This window comes from Pieris napi, chromosome 2, assembly GCF_905475465.1.
Source record: "Pieris napi chromosome 2, ilPieNapi1.2, whole genome shotgun sequence".
In the NCBI taxonomy this organism is placed as follows: Eukaryota; Metazoa; Arthropoda; class Insecta; order Lepidoptera; family Pieridae; genus Pieris; species Pieris napi.
Genome location: NC_062235.1, coordinates 13637899 through 13658319, shown reverse-complemented (window position 1 = coordinate 13658319; position 20421 = coordinate 13637899). Strand labels below are relative to the sequence as shown.

General features: G+C 34.8%; 2 protein-coding genes across 5 annotated transcripts in view; both read right to left on the bottom strand.

Annotated features, from left to right (window-relative positions):
* Positions 1-2952: 2952 nt before the first annotated feature.
* LOC125056828 overlaps positions 2953-20421 on the bottom strand; it is a 141388-nt gene continuing 123919 nt past the window's right edge. For 3 of the 4 annotated variants that reach the window (XM_047660133.1, XM_047660149.1, XM_047660141.1), the window contains 13 exons: positions 18777-18958; positions 18220-18359; positions 17813-17949; positions 15072-15257; positions 10709-10849; positions 10235-10373; positions 9790-9990; positions 8620-8776; positions 7547-7739; positions 6865-7035; positions 6224-6395; positions 4742-4857; positions 2953-4415 (listed from right to left, as the gene is read on the bottom strand). In XM_047660133.1, coding sequence (XP_047516089.1) covers positions 3960-4415; positions 4742-4857; positions 6224-6395; positions 6865-7035; positions 7547-7739; positions 8620-8776; positions 9790-9990; positions 10235-10373; positions 10709-10849; positions 15072-15257; positions 17813-17949; positions 18220-18359; positions 18777-18958 — 2391 coding nt within the window. In that variant the 3' untranslated portion in view covers positions 2953-3959. The remainder of the gene's footprint in view (positions 4416-4741; positions 4858-6223; positions 6396-6864; positions 7036-7546; positions 7740-8619; positions 8777-9789; positions 9991-10234; positions 10374-10708; positions 10850-15071; positions 15258-17812; positions 17950-18219; positions 18360-18776; positions 18959-20421) is intronic. The other variant, XM_047660158.1, reaches the window with a different exon arrangement.
* On the bottom strand, positions 15498-17551 carry LOC125056853 (cilia- and flagella-associated protein 157). The gene has a single exon (XM_047660169.1). The coding sequence runs from the start codon at positions 17452-17454 to the stop codon at positions 15580-15582; it is 1875 nt and encodes a 624-aa protein (XP_047516125.1). The 5' UTR covers positions 17455-17551; the 3' UTR covers positions 15498-15579.

Here is a 20421-nt window from a genome sequence, read left to right as displayed (position 1 = left end):
ATGAAACACTTTGTTTGAAGCTGGGTGTCAACTGGCTTTATTCGTTTAAAACATGAGCTTATAACTAACATAAAATTAGGGGTAATGGGGATGCGACGCTAAACTAACCAAAAACTAACTTGACTAATTAAAGGATTCTTAAATGTAAGTGACACTTCTATAAAGAATATAAGTGTAGTCAACTTTTTGGACATTATCGGAAACGAGAATGTTATATTACAAATTATGAGTGTGAACTTAAGGGCTCATTTTGGCTTAGTGCGATGCGATGATTATATGTAACTTACCTAATGTTAGTATAACTCGCCACTGATATTATTTTTATTATTAATAAGTTAAATTAGGCAGCAAAAGAACAAAGAACGTTTAAAAAGTATAAATATAAAGCAATTATGTAACTTGTAAAACAATAATTACAATTCAGCGATCACATATTAAACCTTGTCGGAACACCGAATACCATCGTTTATTAAGTTCCGTGTCACGTTATTATCAAAGAATTTAATATCACGGTTCCAATTAGTTGAGCCTGGTCCACGAAAGATTGTTATAATTAATGCACTATTAATATTTTTATCATACTGTTAAAGTACTTTTGAGTGGTGACTACATCACCTGATGTCACTTTGACGCGAAGGGATATAGCGTGCTGATTACCTCACCTGCTTCCTTTTTCAATTGGTGTGCTTGGACACGACGGACGTGTGATAGACCATCTTCTATTAATTTGTCTAAATTAATGCTCTACTGATCGCCAAGAATATATATTTTAACTATCTGATGACAGTTATAATGTATCTTAGCCTACGAAATGAAAAATACCAGCGTATCTTGTGTAATCTTGAGTATTTCCTGCCGAATTGACATGAAAGAAATCCTCCTTCCGTCTGTCGATGAAGTGGCACCTGGTCTGGCCTTCTAAGTATACTATTTTATTTACGTTAATCTTTCTCATATAAACTAATTCTTAGTAAACTATCATTCGATCGATCAAAGATTCATAAATTCCACGCGAATGCAGTAAAACCTACCTGATTTTGTTCCGATTGGATCTATGTTGGTACATATATAAATTAAAAGCTTTAGGCTCTATTCGCTTTCTATGTAAAATTCTTTTAAAGTCCCGTGACCTCGTAGGGCATGGAACAGACACATTTCTGTTTCTGCAGTAACTCTTAAGGACTTTTCCCGCGACAACCTTATATATGAAGTTAATAGTAGAAGTTATTAATTAACAAAATATTAATAATTTTCATTGTATTATAATAAATTTAAAAAAAATGGTCCATACTACACTTAAGATATAATATTGAATTTCTGAGATTCGCTAGTTCATAATACTATGTAAATAGAAATTAAACGAAAAAATTCTCAATATGTACAAGATACTTGCTAGTGCGGTGAATGATTGAAATATAATTTGTATAATAATTATTATCAATGAAAATAATAAAAATCCTATAAAATACCTTTTAGTTATTTCACCGTAAAACAATTGAAATACAAATTCCAAATCTAGTGAAATGCATCAATGATTATTACATTTGAAATCGTGCTCATGACAATAACTAATACCCTGCATTCAAATGTGGCTGCTTCGGGCGTGAATAAGCGCTAATCTGCGCCAGGCTCATTTCAAAGCTACGTGGATCATAACTAGGCTTCGTTACTGCCAATGTGTTATTGAAACAGACCAATTTTTAACTATTCGTCAAATTATTATAGTTTTACTTAGCAGTATTATCTCTTTTCTTTGCGGTGTAAATTTAGTTTGATAGAAAGAGACTAATGTCTATAGTCAACACATCTTAGTAAATGTTAACAATGCATTTGTCTCTTTATATTAAATGAGAAAGTTAAAGTAAAATTGAAAAAGTTTATAAGTTTTTAGGTTCAATCAATTTATTTTTTGTAGATATTTTTCATTTATTATAGCAGTTCTATGATTCGTTGGTCTAAGTCTGTTAGCGCAATAGTTCTAGGTTTGTAGGTGAGAAACAATATGACATAAAAAGGAATGATTTTCTTATATTAAAAACTACTTTTTAAACTCTAATAGTTTTAAAACTCGAAAATAAAACGACAAGTTTAAAGTATAAAATAAAAACACTTTATTTCGTATGTAAAAGAAAAAATACATTACTTATATTCGGACATTCCGATATTGCTTTAGTGCATTTTACATTAAAATAAAGAATATTAATGTTTACATATCTTACGACTAGTGTGCTATCAAGCTGTAAATTAAATGACTAGACATCCTGAGATCAAATCAGCTAATTGTACAAAATTTTCTATACTTTGATAAAGTAATTTTTTAGCTTAAGAAACTTAAGTATATTTAACAATATTTAAAGATAAAATCCGATTACACGAGATTTATGAAACATATTTTATAATGATAAAAAAATCCAAAGTAACAACATTTATTAATTTATACATACTAATTCGTAGCGCCGGTAGCTACGGTTATGCTACGAACGTCCGTCTAAGTGCTACGACAATTATTGCATACATTTAAGGGTAGTCTTATAAAATATATTGTACATACTGGTAGCATATAACAGTGCTTTACTATAAATGTATGATGCAGAAACTGAAGTTTATATAATACAAAAGCCTCTACTTAACTGTATTTAAATAAAAACAATTATATCTAAATGAACAATATTAACTTAAATTAGTTCAGCGCTATTTAATGCGAACAATGACGCTTTGTCGTATTTGCAAAGTCATTAAATTTTGATAGAACGGACAATCGGAATTGTCAATTCGAGCGTAAGGGAATTATGGAAACAAATCGGCTTTAGCGTTTAGTGTATGCCGTTATTTAGAATTTAACCTATCACAATTGAAACATCCGACAGATGCAATGGATTTTTCCCACGGATTTCGAAAACATCTCGTGCGTTATTAAGTGATCCACTTTTGTTTAGGAGCCGAATAAATTAATTTAGACGTATTGCACTGCCCGAAATGTCAGTCTTTCAAAAGAAAATTTCATATAAAATACCTCTATCGTTGAATAATTATTTTATAGAGGTATCTATATAGCGAAAAAGTATGTTTAACCAGAGCACATTCGTTACATAATTACGTATAATCAGATAGCTATGTTAATGATTTGTATGAGTGATGATATGAGAGGTTCTATTCACAAGTTGGTCCTTAGTACAACTAATGGGTCTAAAGAATGCTTTACCTGCGGTACTATTATAGTTACCGAATATATTTTATACCTCTTGAGCGATAAGCAGAAATTGCACGTGCAATTGTGGATGCAAGAGAAATTACGCCAGAAAGAGCTATATTTACGAGCTTTCTATTATTAAAATAGTACTAAAATTAAACTATATTCGGTAGCTACAAGAAAAATAACACACAATGTTATTATGGGAATGCAAAGCTTATTTGTATTGTTCTATTCTAAATATTAGTAGATTAGCTTTGAGCTCGCCGGGTTCACGGTAACTATTTGTGTACGCAAACTCATTCTATATACAATACTAACACGTAATTCAAAATATTGCATCCGATCAAACGGAATTATAGTGACGTTTAAACATTAATTAAATATTTTATCTAATAGGTGTCTACAAGTACGAACCCCGTTGTAAGATTTATTAAAGATAAGTGCAACTGTTTCTCGTTCCTTTCGATTAAGTGCCGAGAGGTACTTTTAATAATTAAAGAGATATCTATCAATCATGTCTGACAAAATAATGTCGAGTTGTCTTTCTATAAGTACAAAAAAATAATATTATCTATTTATTTACTATTATTGAATGGAAACATAGGTGCATCAATGTAAGCTTAAAACATAAGAAAACAAATAAAAAAATTTTTTTTTCCAACGTAGAAAACTCGGGTCCGTATTACAATAGATGTTGTTGTCGATTTTTGACAAAACATTCTTCTCTCGCTTTGAAATCGCTTTACTAGATTGGTTCTTAGCCAGTTTACACTTCAAGGTCAAACTGATCCATCAATCGATTGCTGTCGGGCGAATCGTCAGCGAATTTGATTTCGTTCGACGAATCATCCGCGAATCTAATATCATTAAAATCACTCCTCTTCAGCGTGCTGTCCTTTTCTCTGGTCTCCGTCACCCTTTTCAGCGTCGAGTCATCGGACTTCCTGTGCACCTTGGCCGGGGACATCGAGGTGAGATCCTTCATCGGAATGTTCACGGGAATCTCGGATTTCTTCCTCTTATTCCTTTTGGGCAGTTTGGGCGAGTTTTGCAAATCACTGATGCTGAAGTTCAGAGGGTGAATGACGCTCCTGTCTAGCGCTTTGCGGAATTTGATGGACTCGTTCGAGCGATTCGTTGGGATTCTCTTCAGCGTGGACGGGTCTTCAGGCGATTCTGTGTTGCTGCCCGGATTCGGTCTCAGTTCTATCGGGATCACTTCCTGAACAAAAAGATCAAATGAACCGAGAAATAGTGCTTTTTCTGAATATTTCAGATTTCAATTTTGTTTTTTGTAATTTTACTATTAATCGTTATAGTAAACAATATTACGATCCCCAAACCTATTTATTACGTGATACATATTTGTTTAAAATATTTTCGACGCTCAATTTCTTGATTTAGCAACTGCTAGTAAACTTAAAAGATCTTCCTTTATGCTACCAATATAAATAAATTAATTTTAATTAGATTTGAGTAGCCGCTACAAATCGTAGATTTGTTAACCGTACAAGCTAAGATAGTACGTCTTCTGAGTATAAAACTTACTTCGTAAATAGGAACCTTGCTTTCATCCATCTCTCTGATGATGTCTCCCTCGTCCAGTGGCGGAATCCAGACGAGAAACGCCGGGTCCATTCCTAAGTACGAACCGGGAACGGAACCTGGCACACGATAGGAATAGTATTTGTAATAGGACATAATCAGACCATGTTACAATAATGGACAAAGAGTCTTGAATAGTCTTGCAATTGAAACAACAATTTTTTCAACGAAAATGGAATACAAGGCCGTGGAGTTGGTAGTTTGACAAAATAACCATCGAGATAGACCCAAAGTGTGTGTGACCCTAGAGAGATTATGGAAAACACATTACTGTGTTTACTTAAATTCAATACCTGAGGGACAAACAGATAAATAATTATTTGTGTTTTTCAATTTTAACCAACACAAATATAGCGTATTAATACTTTTGGTTCAACAATTTCAATCAAAACTATCGGGAATAACTCAATGTTTAATTAATATCTATCCTCTATCCCTATTATAATATCCTTTATGATTAATTTAATTACATATTAATTATGTTGGTCGCCTAAGAAGCTCTCAAAAATTCAAGGTCTATAAACTATTTTAATCATAATATTACAAAACAATATTCCTACTTACCGTAATTTTGCGTCCCAAAAGTTTAAGTTTCTATCAAGATTTTACTGTTTGCTTGTGTTTTTTTTTCTTACCAAGTTGACACTTTAATATATATTTTTTTATACAGAATTGAATGTTTGGCCATAATCCCACCTGATGTTAAGTGAGATGTGGACTATTAGAGGACACGCCTATTTAACATTACACTGTCTAGGGGTGATGGAAGGTGCAAGGAGTTTCACTCCTTTGCTGTTACAAGAAATGTGGAACCAAATGTTGCAGTGCGGCATCTGGGGTTGTCGTCAACGAAGGGCTGAAACTGTGCTTCTTGACAAGCGTTGTTTGAAATAGAATGACGGAATATGATTGTGTAGTTCGTAGTAGATAATTGATGTGTATGTGTGTAAATTTGTGTAAAATAAAGCATGGAAGTTATTTCGGAACTACTAAATATAAAAAAGGGTGCGTGTTAAGTACACGTAAGTACGTACGCGCGTAAGAAGTTATACTTCTTTGGCATTATTAAAAATAGTTTTGGATTGCAAGCAAATAATTAATTACAATTAAATAATCAAAGACTCGAAAAGGGGCTTTATAGTCAATAAAGTTCAGTTTACATTTGAAAAATTTAATAAATAAATATTTATTATTATTCTCATACATTAAGTGTAACATAAATTCTATTATTATTCGAATGTTCTTTTTAAATTTGTCAATGCCGTAGCATCTTCCGTGGGCAACTTCATTCTGTTAATTTTATGTCACGGTGCGCGCGCATCGTAAAATTTCACTCTCATAAATTTTTCATAACGCGCCCAAAGAAGTATAACTTCAAAAGTATGCTTTAATAGTAAGAGAATTCATAGAAAAGTTCCCATTTACATTTACCCGCATTATTGACTTCGTAGTCGTAATAGTCGATCTCCATCTCGGGATGTGAGGTCAGACTCAAGTCCGATCTCAAGAGCCGTCGGTTGCAGTTCTCTTTCGTGTGCTTAGGGTTGTCGCGGATACGGGCGGCCGAGACTCCGCTTAGTGCTGGAGAGTACCAGCCCTGGAATAAATAGACATTGAATACGTCTAAATGGAGTTATTTAAGATAAATTATAAGGGATGCAACGGGCGGCCTTATAGCTTGTTAGCGATCTCTTTCAGGCATATATAGTTAATCATATCTTCATACAACGTATATATATAACATATAGTATACTATAAAAACACATCCAATTGATAACCTCCTTCTTCGGTTATTTTAGGTCGGTTAAAAACTACATATTTGATAAACTCAAGTCCAGATCTCTTCTAGTAATGTGCTTTTAACACTAGGTGCTATTTAAAACTACGAAAACTTCAATTACATAAAAATTCTTAAAAAAATATGCTTTTCGATAGAGTTAAGGATAGTTTCATACACATATTTTTTAAAACTAGAATGCAATAGTATGTAATTATCTATTAATGGTATTTCTCTATTGAGGCTGTAAAAATCATTACGATTACAAAAACGACACAAGACCACTAACGTTAGTCAGCGTAGCGGCTGACGTGGACGAGGCAACACTCTGTCCGTCCTTGTCCCACAAACTGTCGTGGTCTTTCTCGCTGTAGCTGTCTCGCTCACTCACGCTAGTCACGCTCGTGTTCACTTCGGCTGTAATCGCTTCGCTCGTTGACGCTTGCGGGGGTGACGTCATCTGTCAAGTTGTCAATTGTCATTAGGTACGAATTAAACTATTAAAAAGAAATAAAAAACATCTGTGGCGCTACAACCTTTTTTGGTCTAGGCCTCAGATTTCCGTTTCTATTTCATAATAATTTGTCAATCTAATAGGCAAGTAGGTGATCAGCCTGTGCCTGACACACGCCGTTGACTTTTTGAGCCTAAGGCAAGCCGGTTTCCTCACGTTTTCCTTCACGAGTGAATGTTAAATGCGCACATAGTAAGAAAGTCTATTGGTGCCAGCCGGGAATCGAACCTATGACCTCGGGGATAAGAGTGTAGCCCTTAGCCCAAAATTGCTTTTAAATGTCTATTATGAAAATGAAAAGATATTTTCGAGATTTTGTTTTTCAACATTAATTTTATTTATATATCGCCAATTGTCCAAAATATCCTTTTGTACAATGGTACAGTACAATCTTTAGTTGATTAAGGTACAAGTCAACAGATTCGGTCAGAATTATTGGGACATCTTAATTAATTACTTGTACAGAAGCATGCGACACGGTGTGTGAGCGTCGTAGCGGCGACTGTCTAACGCTTCCAGCGACGGGGGCGCTGCTCGCAGACACCTTCTCCGGTGTTACCGTGGCTTGAGAAGCCTGACTCGCCCCGCTGCAAGCGCTCGTTACGCTGACCGCGTCTGCCTCCATGTCAGATGTGGCGTCGTCTTCGTCCCTGTGACGTAGATAAGAAATGAATGCACAGATTTTGTTTTTGTTTTATGGTTTTGATTGTGTTTGGATTAAATGTGGAGACGCACTTCTTCGTTCCTTGATATTTTTTATAGTATTAATTTAATAAGCTTTGACAGGAGTTATAAAATACTATCCGTATCGCGTCGACGTCCGTCGTTCCACAACTGAGCGTTTTTTAAGGCAGTTTTTGCCTCGCACCAACGCTATGTGGGACCAGCTTTCCACTGAATTACCGAACCAATTCGACTTCAATTCCTTCAAGAAAAGAGACTCAATTTTGAAAATGGCTGCGCCTACGCACTCGCGCGTCCCCTGGTATTGAGTGTCTATGGGCGGCGGCATCACTTAACATCAGATGAGCCTGCTGGCCGTTCTAGAAAAAAAAAGAACGAAAATTGTCTTCCATCGTATACTCTTACAATTTCGTTTCATTGTTTAAACATACTTTGCGCATCACAAACAGAAGAGGTAGAAAACACATTTAGACTTTAGTACCACCACAAATAAATGGTTAAAGCCAAAATAAATAAGATTTATTAATTATTGTATAGAGAAAAGCTCCCCTCGATTTGTGACGTCTATTTTAAACCCTTATTAAGTGAGAAACAAGTTGAACGTGCACAAACAATGGGACCAACCGTCACTAATTACACTTCACTTGAGTGCAATAAGTGTTATGTTTTGATGACTTTTTATTTGCCAGTTAATTATCACTTGGGGAAAGACAAAGAACCTTATAAGGGGAATTGTGTTTCTTTCATTATCTGTAATCTAGTGACTGGTTTACTAAGTTAATTAAATTAAATTACTCTGAAGTTAAGGAGGAGTACAATAAGGCCAGTTTGGCACTTATAACACACCTATTTTCCGCGTGTCCCGAACTCCTATCGCAGTCTCTTAGCCTCGTGTGCCCCCTCCGGGGCAGTAGCCGTCGCAGAGACACTCCGCCACCGACCACCTCGCTCAGCAGAGTGCTTCGGGACCCAGACGCTCCCATCTCCAGGGATGCCGAACATGCTGGAAAAACCCATCAGGTAAGAACAACATAATATAACAGGAAACGCAATCAAGAGAGACAAAATGGCACAAGCAGCCATGTGTTGGAAATCCTGAGCTGCAATTTAACCTCTCATTTTTCTTGCGAGTACGACAGCCTTAAACGATTTTGGAGAAGTTCAAAACTTATCGTGTAATATTTAATATGCATAAAAGATTACTTTGACCAACGTGATAATAAATTTCCATTATTAGTGGTTTAGGTTGTAGATTAATTAGTTCCAGGAAACAGACAATCCAGTAGGAAAATATAAATAAATAATATAAGTAATACTTATTCCGGCTTTTGTTATCGACATATAACTTTTTAAAATTACAAATAATATCCATAATGATACATGTTAGTGTAGGTATACTAGTCTGTGGTTTTATCAATTATCTGTGGTTAAATTCATGGGCCATCCAGATAACATACATTTTATCTAGATATATTAATAAATATCGAACCTTCATATGTATTGGAGTTAATATTACAAGTAATATAACTACGTAGTTTTAGTCATAATTACATAATAATTTGCCGTTTATCTAAGGCCTGGTTTGATTTCATGCGTAAATGCTTATAACTTTAGCATGAGAATAAGAATGCTTATATTTAATAGTGTAGAAGTTGGGATATTAAATATTAGTAATGATGAAAATAGTTGAAGTGGAAATCGGCGATACACAAGAGGAACGGACAAGTGGAGCAACAAAGTATTAAACTGGTGCCCAAGGAACAATAAACGCAAAAGAGAAAGACAATTTAGAAGGAGGGTAGACCAATTTAAGCAGGTGGTGGAAACAGCATGGCAGAGAGTGGCACAGTGCAGACAGGAATTGCGGGATGTAGAGAGGGCCTTTGCTAAAAAAGGGCACACAGATATCTAGAAAAAATGAGATGATAGAAATATAAATACATTTAATGTAAAGTATCTGAAACACAAGCGTCTTATTATTATTATATTGAAAATACCTGTACAGAAAATATTTACCATCGCTATCAGTAAGTGACTCCTTATCAGCCGCGCGTTGGTAGGCTCTCGTGCGATGGGCCGAATGCAATGCTAACAAAATAGCGGCCAAGGCAGCGAGCGCCGCTAACGCTGCAGCGGCCGCTCGCGCTCCGCCGCCTCCGCGCCACCACGCTACGGTAGCCACCGATGCCCACGCTGCTGATGCATTGCGGATTGGCTCTGATGAAGTTTTAATAATTATAAATTCAAAATCAAGTAAAAATAATAATTTAAAATATCGTCTGTTTTTTAACCCGAAATGACTGAAATTACATTATATATACATATTATATTATTGTGTTGTTGACAAATATCAAATGTAAAATTAAAAGAATTTATTAAAATTAAATACCTTGATGCATCGTCCTGTTTATAGTATAAAACAGCTATATTATAAGATTGAGAGAATATATCATCCAATTACCACTCTGTGTAGCATGCGCCAAAAAGCCGCCCGCGCATCGTTCACTCACATCGTTGGATCGTAGTTCGACGAGGATGTGTCTCCCACCTGTGATCTCCACCATACCGCTGCTGTCAGTCGTCATTTCTACTTCACTGGACTGGTGAAAGTCAGAATTATTGGTAAATTGTAGGGCTCTTAGTTGACATTTGTTCTAATGCTAAATATTCATTTTTACCCCCCTATTCATGATAATGATTGAATAATAAGAAATAATAATAAAATTAATTTTCAAAATAACACAGTTTTAACTAAACCATTGATTTTTTAATCAAAAAGTTAAAGCAATTTAACGAAAAGAAACTGTTATAATTGTCTAAACAAGAACAAATTGATAAAATCACTAATTGTTTTACGTTCCCTATTTTAGTTTAGATCAAGCACATTATACCTCACTTTAGCTATAAACTAGTAGTAAGTTTCAGGTAAACTTACCACAGCGCTAGTATCGGGGCCATCCCAAGAGGCTAAAAGGGGTGAGCCCAACGAGTCCCCGTCACGAGCCCTGAGGGACTGACCCGCACACGGTAAGCGGACTGCCTCGAATCGCACCCGCACTGTTAACCCTTCTTCCGCCTGTAATATTGCCAAATGTATCACTTCCTAATAGCGATCAATAATCAGATGTCCCTTGAGTTTACGACGATGTTTACGTACGTGTAATGTAAGTATTTTAAAAAGGTATTTTGATCGTGAATATTATATTTTAAAAATAAATCTGAAGGCTGAACCCGAACTATTGGTTCCAATAAAAAGTTATATTACAGCCACTTAAAGACATAAACGTCGCTGTTGTCAAATTGAAACCAAACCATAACTGCTGTAGTAGGCCAACACTGCTGTTGGGCAGTGTTGGAAACTTCGATCCCCCGACCTATGGACTTTCTTTCTATGTGCGCATTTATCATTAGCTCAAACGGTGAAGGAAAATATCGTGAGAAAACCGGCTTGCCTTAGAGCCGAAAAGTCGAAGGCGTGTGTCAGGCACAAGAGGCTGATCTCCTACTTGCCTATTTGAATGAAAAATGGTCATGAAACAGATACAGAAATTTGAAGCCCAGACCTAAAAAACTTCTAGCGCCATTGATTATTTTTTCTAGTTGGTAACCATCCGGCACTTGTAATATTATTCATACCAATATTTGAGTAGCTTTTACTATGTCAAAGTCAGCGTGAGTGACTTTGACATAGTTATTTTAATTTATTTTTAAGCTTAAAATTAAAGTATAAAATATTCGCTTTACAAATGCACTTTTATCAGACTGAATTAACGAAATTTCCAGTTTTAACATTATATTGTAATTCAAAAATCATTTACATCGTTATTTTAATGATAATTGTTCTTTATAATGGTTTTTGTTGAAATCAGTTCAACTGTGGTTGAACATGATTTAAATGATTTGTTCTTTTGATAAAATGATGGTAAATATTTCATAATAAATTTAATTTATATTTTAACATACAGAATATAATTGGATTTTACAGATATCCTTGAGACTCCATTGGAAATATCAAATGTCGGTTGCCTCCCTATGTGTTCCTTAATTGAGCAAATGTTAATTAAATTGAGAAAGAAATATCCGCTGGTCCACAGCAGGGTTCGAACGCACGACCTAACTGTTGAGAATCACACTTTTAAACAATAGACTTACACTTCCGGTATACGATATTTAAAAATAAATAAAACAGTGGCGCTACAACCTATTTAGGTCAGGGCCTCAGATTTCTGAATCTGTTTCATGATCATTTTTCAATCTAATAGTCAAGTAGGTGATCAGCCTCCAGTGCCTGACACACGCCGTCGACCTTTTGGATCTAAGACATGTCGGTTTCCTCACGATGTTTTCCTTCACCGTTCGAGCGAATGTTAAATGCGCACATAGAAAGAAAGTCTATTGGTGCACAGCCGGGGATAGAACCTACGATCTCAGGGATAAGAGTCGCACGCTGAATCCACTAGGCTAACACTGCTCATTTATACACTTAATACGATATTTAGATATGTGTATAAAACTCGTTTTACTTTTGCATTTAACTTCTTTAATAGTAGGTATTGGTGTATTCTGAGACTGTTTGTGGTTGTAAAATCTCCAACCGCTACGAAACCTTCCAACGCCCCATCCCTAAACATAGGGAGGTAAATTTGTATAGTTCAAGTCAATTTTCAGCAATTTTTATCAAGTGCAGAATATAATCCGACTAATACCAATTCATTAATCTCAAGTCCTAGCGGAATCTTGAATCTCATCATTCAAAGCTTACGTTTCCAATCTGCACCGGAGTTTCGGTTGATCTGCTTTAAATAGCCAAGAGGATGTTTGTCAAGTCGGGCAAACTTGGCTCGGACGTGACTTCACTTGACAAAACATTTGTAGGTCGTAGCTTAAATGCTTCCTGCAGTCTGAAGATACTCAGAAAATAGCTTGCTTCATTTTTTATAGTATACAATGTACTAATGTCATTTACACAACGTAATCTTTTTGAATATACATATTAAAATCATATCTTTTGACTGATTTTGGCGACTACCCTTTTCAGGATAGAATTTATTATTATTCTCAATAACAAATCTTCCCATATTCCAGCGTTAAGATAAACTAAAAAACGTTTTACTAAAATATTTTTTTCACGAATTTTTTATCCAAGTTTAAACTAACAGTGGTTATTCTATTCGAAAATTTATATCTAAAAGGATGTCAACTAGTGCAAATTTACGATTTCCCCGTTTCCCGGGAAAATTATTGAAAACCGGGTAAACTAAACGAGCCTGTATCGGAGTTATTACTCGGCGATGGAAAATCGGCAAGTTTTGATGGCTTTTAGCAACATTCAATATAACTTTCATTGCACCGTTTCAGAGTTGCCTGTTTACTAAATGAAATTTTAAAGTTTATCGGTTTTAAAATGAATTGTGCTTGAATATGCAATTATTTTATGCTCAATTTTCTTTAATCTATATTTTATATATACATTTTGCATGCTTGTTTACGAGTTTTATATTAGGCATGTGATTGATTAGCAGTTCTTGTATTCAATTGCCGGCATATCAATACTAGTACAGGTAGTGCATACTTTTTGTAATTTAAAAGCATTAAAATATTTAATGCCGAAAAATAAAAGAAGTAAAGAGAATTTTAACGTGTAATGTCGTCGAGGTATTTCACCGTTCTTATAAAAAATGTACACGACACAACTAGTTAAGGTTTATCAAGTTTATAAGCACGAAACAATTTTTAGTTATATATATAATATAACGTACTACAATGAATAACTGGAACTTGTACTGAAAGAACTTAGACTGTTGGTACACGAAATTAACACAAAGGTTTGATATCGGAGTCAGTATTGTGGCGTAGCCCGCTTACATGACCAAACTAAGTTATTGCTTGTAACTAACTTAAGTCTGCAAGGTATAGTTCACATTGTGGGATGGGTTTATTGACTTCTAAGCTTTATATGGCCACCACAAAACAATAGAGGTTGAAACGTAAACAACAATCCAGTTTTGAATTTTGATAAGTTTCAAGGCGCAATCAATAAAGCCAGTGGCGCTACAATACCCCGTTTTGGTTGACCTTAGATTTCTGCATTATTGTTCGTTTATATGCAAGTACGTAATCAGCTCTCAGTGTCTGACACAGTGTAGGAATCGAATCCAAGCCACCGAATTAAAATTTGGGTTGGTTTAAAATACAGTAGAATACAGATTTGTAAAAGATATTTCTTTAATAGTCCGTTAAAAACTTAAATAAACGAAGTAAGACTGAAATTTTGAGCTTTTATCTGTGTCTTAGAACGGAAAACATGAAAAAAAAAGACATGATAAATGGTCATAAAGTGTGCTCCTCTACGAATTTTCAACTTTTTCTGTGTTTAGTTGAGAATTTTTAAATTTAAAAAGTTAAAGCATACTCATTACAAGTTTACAGATGGTTTTAAAAGTCACTTTTCAGTTTTAATGGGAGCTTTCATAATTACTTTAATAAATATTACAATTTCGCTGCTACCTTATTTGTGTCAACTGAGATTATAATATTTGTAGTTAATATATTTAAAATCCTAACTGGTGCGGGTGTAAATATGTAAAATAATAGATATCTATTGATTTTAGTGAAGTATTCTAGAACATTATCCAAGAGTTTTTTCTTTAATTCATTTATACTTCGTTACATAAATAAAAAAACGAATAACATAAAAATATGAGGGATGCAACATGCGGCCTTATCGTTAACAAGCGACGTCCTTCAGGCAACCCTAGTAGGGAATAAAACTAAAATAAGAAATATTTAGGGTATAGTGGATAACTAAATCAACAAAAACAAAATTACAAGTAACACTGACAAATTATAGAATTATTACTAAACTTAATCTTAAATAGTACAAACATATTAATAACACAATTTAATGGCGGAGATCCTAAACGAGTTCCCTAAGAAGGATGAGCTGTGAGATGGAATTTCCAAGAAGCATCTATTAGAGGAGCGTTACATATACTTATAAGGACTTGAGAATTTGAATTCATTTTAAGGTAAGAGGGAGTTTTAAAGGAGATTTGTTTAGATGAAAATTGAAATTTGAATTTTTTTTATTCAAGGTCATTGTTCTTTCGACGAAATAATAAATGCATTTATAGCGCTGAGTTATTATTATGTTTATTATTACCACGAATGGTGAACTTGTTTAAATCTACTTCAAAGTCTAACTGTATAGTCCGAAGTAAGTCAGTAAGGTAACTCTGTAGTCATCTGAAAGAATCATTTCTTAAAACATATACACGTATAACAACCATTTAAATCACCTGTAAAAGCCAGAAAGATCTGGCCGGGCAGGCCCTGGCAGACCCAGCTAGTAGTCTGGCAATTGGTGCCAGGTGGAGTACACAGCCACACCGACACCGTGCACCGATCTCAGCCACCACCATTGAGGAATCACCTGCCCATGGGCGCGCAGAGCATTCGCAAGCCGCTAGTTCGACTGCTTGGCCCTGGAATAAAGTCTGGGATACTTCCACGGACATTGATTACTCTTACAACCTACAGAATGTCAGAGGCCATTTTATAATAAACCTGAATTATATTGGCTTATAGAATGAGCAATATTTCTCAGTATTTTACGTGGGGCATTGGGTTTATAAAATCTCATATGCTTTAAGGATTACACAGAGATATTTTTATTTGAACGAGAGATTTGTTGAATTATACTATGTAATTTAAAATAATATAAGAATGATCTTGTTATTTATTAAATTAAAAACATTTTCCAATGATATTATAACACTAACTACAAAAAAATATATTACACAATAACTATTCAGTTTTTTCGGTCTGTTCGTCAGCTGCTTGTTCATCTTGAGCACCTTCTTGGTCGGGTTTATCCCCCGCACTAGTCTCTTCACCTTCTACGTGTTCTCCTTCCACGTGTTCCCCTGCCATCTCGTCACCTTCCTTATGTTCCCCTTCCATCTCATCACCTTCCTTATGCTCACCTTCAGCTTCTTCACCTTCGAATATTACTGATTTCTTTTCCGTTGACAATCTTGCTTGTGATATAAAAGCAGCCTGAGAGTACTGCAGATCTTTTAATATTGACTTCTGAATCTCAATCTTACTCTGCTCGAGTTTCTGGCCAATACTCATCTCACTTTCTGGTACCTCCTCAGCTTCAACACTTTCACTTACGGATGACTGCGAGGAAGTGATAAATGATGGAAGACTATCTTTTGGCACGAGTGGAACCGGTTCCGTAGACGGTGGTACCAGTTTCATACTTGGAATAGTCTTAATGCTGCTTAATGAAGCTGAAGTGACAGACATAGCTTCCGACGAGCGTTTCTCGGCTTTAATAGATTCCCTTGAAGCAGCAGAGAATACAGTTGGGATAGCCGCCTTCTTTGCTGCTGGTTTTGGCATAAATCCAAGGTCGCCCTCTTCGTAAACTTTGCCAAAAGAGGCTAAAGTGTCCATTGACTCTGCTCGTTGCATATCGTGATATTGAGATATAATATCAAGTAATCTTGCAAGCAACATTTGACGATCCATAATTTCTCTCGAGGGATCTTTTGTCGCCCAATCATCCAATTTGAGAGCAGCTTGAACAGCTACGGCAGCTTCAGATAATATTTTCTTTAATTTTTCACATTCTTTATATACTTTTGAAGCTTCTGCAGTAGCTTTATTTTCAGCAGACATCCTAGAGTGAAGGTTTTGCTCTAAAATTCTTACTTGTAATGATAAGTTATCGTTGTCTTTTGTTAATTTTTGTATTTTTTCTTGTAATAGTTCAAAATCAAAGCTTTTCTTTTCATAAAGACCCTTTTCTTTTTGCAATTCTTGAAAAGCAAGCGTCAGTTGATCAATGACTTTGACTTGAATAACATTCTTATTTATAGCTTTATCTCTTTCTTCTTCAGCTAGTTCCTTTGCTACACGAGCTGCTCTTTCATTTTCTTTATACTTTTCATTTTGTTCAGCTATCTTTGCTTGAGTTGATAGAATGTTGTCTAACTCATTATTAATTGCTATATTCTCTCTTATCACTCTGTGAGTTGAAGCAGCAATTCTAAGTTCTGTAGCATCTTGAAAATCTTGTGCAAGCTGCAGAAGGCGACCTTCCATTTCTTTTTTCAGCTTGTCTTTACCAATAACGAACTTTTTTTCTGCATCATAGATAACTCGTTTGTATTTCATTTCCTGGTCTTTAAAGTCTTGCTCTTGTTTATCAAACTTTCTCATCAAATCATCCCGTATTGCACGAAATTCCTCCAAGGTATTGAGTTTACCAGCTAAAAGTTTATTTTCCGATGTTAATTGGTCTTTCATAATGGTGAAATTTCGCTCCAAATCATTAACAGTTTCTTTAAATTGCGCTGTCTCTATTTCTCTCGTCTCTTCTAATCCTTTTACTTTCTCTTTTAATTCGTTATTTTCCTCGTTTTTGTTATTGAGAGTTTTTTTGAGGTAAGCAATAATATCAGCTCTGTCTTCGTCCAGTTTGTCGTAGGCTTTTTGAAGCTCCTCATTACGCTGTTCATATTCATCTACAGCAGTTCGAAGCCTTGCGATCTTACGATTACAGTCTGTAACCTGAAGTTCTAGGAATGTTCGCTCCACTTCAGTGAATCCACCGCCACCACCTCCTGATGGTTTTCCATCCTCTTTGCCTTTATCCTTTTTTGGAGCCATTACTTTGTAAAATAAATTAAAAAATAAATATTAAATGTGTATGTATTAAGCGAACGTTGACACTAAAATATTGATTAAACACAAGCACGTAACTAAGCAATGTTGCTATGGTCACAGCGTTTCTATGTCACTGTCGTGTCAACACACGTGGTGGGCGTAAAAGGTTTTATTTGACTTTGAGTGTACGATTGTCAAAAGATACAAATTCGTTTATTATGTAAATTAAACAAATGAAATTCCTGTAAACCATCAGTCTATGATGCTGACTTTCGAAAATTATTTCAACAAACTTTATTTCTATATACAGCCGTTCTTATCTCTTTTTTGTCTATCAGTCCCTAAATATGTGTATTTATACCTCACAATACTTGGCTCCATAGGCGGGTGGCGGAGAATCGCAGAAGCGATGTCTGCTACGCGTGCGAGTAGAGCAATGTTCAGGCGCAGGACACGCAGACCACGGAGACCATTCTCCCCAACCACCAGCTCCTCCCTCTTTAACAAGTGTTGTGGAGATGGTATTATCAACTAAAACTTTACGCAAAACCAGTACAGTAGCCGCGAATTTACTTGGATATTATTTATTAAATTTTTAGTTATGCAATAGAATGAATAAGTATTACAAAACTATCGGCAAACTTAAATAATAGGGATTCTTTTCGGGTTATTTTAGTAAAATAAGCAATATTTAATTGAATTATTTGTATCTATTGTCTGTTCTCGTAAATTATGAATCATTTTATATTGTTTACTAATCGAAAATACCTGATAAAGGTAAAGTCGGTAAGCAGTCCATGCGCACATCTGCGACGGCCCCAGTAACAGCCTGCGACACATACACGAAGCAATATTCCGGGTATTTCTCACTGAACAGACGACAGTCGAAGGAAGCTGTGTGCTGTCCCCTGCAAAAAATAATTAGAACTTGAACTCAATAAATAAAGAGCACAGAAGAGGAACATTGAAAAGAGAAATAAGAATTGAAGGAAACCAAAATTTTGCATCTCGTCTTTATTCATACCGTACAAAAGCAAAATAACTGTTTTGCTTTTTTCGTTCTAGTTTATTTCCATAGAACATTAAAATATTTACAGAACTTTTAACTAAAAACCCATCATAATAAATAATATAAGTACTAAACAAGTAAGGCTGTATGTTTTTACTTATATAATCTAAAGTTAGAGAAATAATAATTGGCGAGATTTTGCGACGTTCTCGGTTTAAACGGTATTTCGTCACATAAGTAATTGTGATTTAATCATATATATTTTATTAGGTAATTCTGATAAAATTGAATAAAGTTAACTAAGTTTTATAAGCACCTCCGAACTCTCCTTTCCGCAACATATCGCAGTCTGTCCGAGCTGTCTCTACCGAAGACACGCACCCTGTCAGAACCGTCCAGCACACACTCGGGGTACTGGAACAGCACTCTCACTCCATCTCCGCAGGGGAACACGGACCCACCGTGAACGTTAAGTACGAATTGGTCAGACCAGTCCGCCTGCAACAAGTAAAGAAGTTTAAAATTAATTCAAGAATAGTATTATGTGTACAAAATTATTAAGTACATCTAATGTTAAATATAAATCAATATTAGCATTCTTTTCAACTTTAACAAGCACAGTTAAAGCGGTTGGGTGCTATTTCGCATAAATACAGCATATTTTGTTACGTTGTTATACAAATATAAATAAATAAAAATTGTAGGCGTAGAGCCTATATCAACCACAAAGTCTGGAGGACTAAGGACTAATATTATTGAGACAAAAATAAGGCTTTATTTTATTATTCGTAATTCTATAGTAGTCATTCTGAATTCGAAACAAGAATTTATCGTGTACTAGACATGGGTCTAGAGATATGTCAAAGGGAGTGTATCAAACCCCTTTCAAAGTTCGATTTAACAAGTTCAATGAAGAGACGAAGTTAAGATGAGTTAGTTATATACGGGAATCCATTAAAATTATGAGAGTACTTGATAAAAGCTATCTTCAAGGTAAGACGAGAAATTCTTAATTAATTATTAAGCCATAAGAACTGTAGAACATTTTTTAAATGGGCTTTAGTCAAAATTGGTGTAAATATTATTTCTTTATTAGTATCGATATTGTTAAAACAAAATATATATCGATCAAAGACAGAGGTTTGGTCAAATAAGTTTGTACGTGAATTATGTATAAAAGGCTTCTGATTATATTTAATTATTATTCTTTGCTAGAAACTAGAATTCTAATCAAATTCAATCTTCAGTATTCATACCTTCTATTACATTGAAGTTTTGTTCAGTAGTTTCAATCCTAATTTATGAAATAAAATGAAATAGTCTAAGCTTATAATGTATATAAAGGATGGGCCGTTCAATTAAATTGTATGAACCATTTAGTGTAGCCGAACGGCAACGTAAATAAACAAAACTCATCAAACAGTTGTTAATAAATAGCGGGTTTGCCTTTAGAATATTGAAAGGGTACTTCAAATAAATAGCCACAGGTTTATGGCTTTTTTATGACGAAAAGGTGAGCAGAGGCATAAACAGGTGTCGATTGAGCAGTTTTATTGAGCACTTCGCATTTTTGCAAATTGGGCTTTAAAATGTGCATTAAATAAATGCTAGTATTATAGACTTTAATGACTTTAGTTAGTCAAATTTACTACGATGGTAACATAATTCTTTGTATTTATTCAAAAGTCATGTTATAAATTGCGCTTTTATTCCCATAATAACAAAGGCGAAGTAACTCTTGTTGTATCAAAGACACGAAACACAGATTGTGTCAATTTTTTATATTAATTTTTTATTTATTTATCCTATTACATTTTAAAAAAACGCGTGTGTACTTATGTACACGCTTTAGAAGTTATACTTCTTTGGCGTAATAATTTTCTTCGAGCACTTTAGAGGGACGTTTCGCTCTTCGAATGAGATTTTTCTTGTCCATTTTAATAGTCACGTATAAGGTCGAT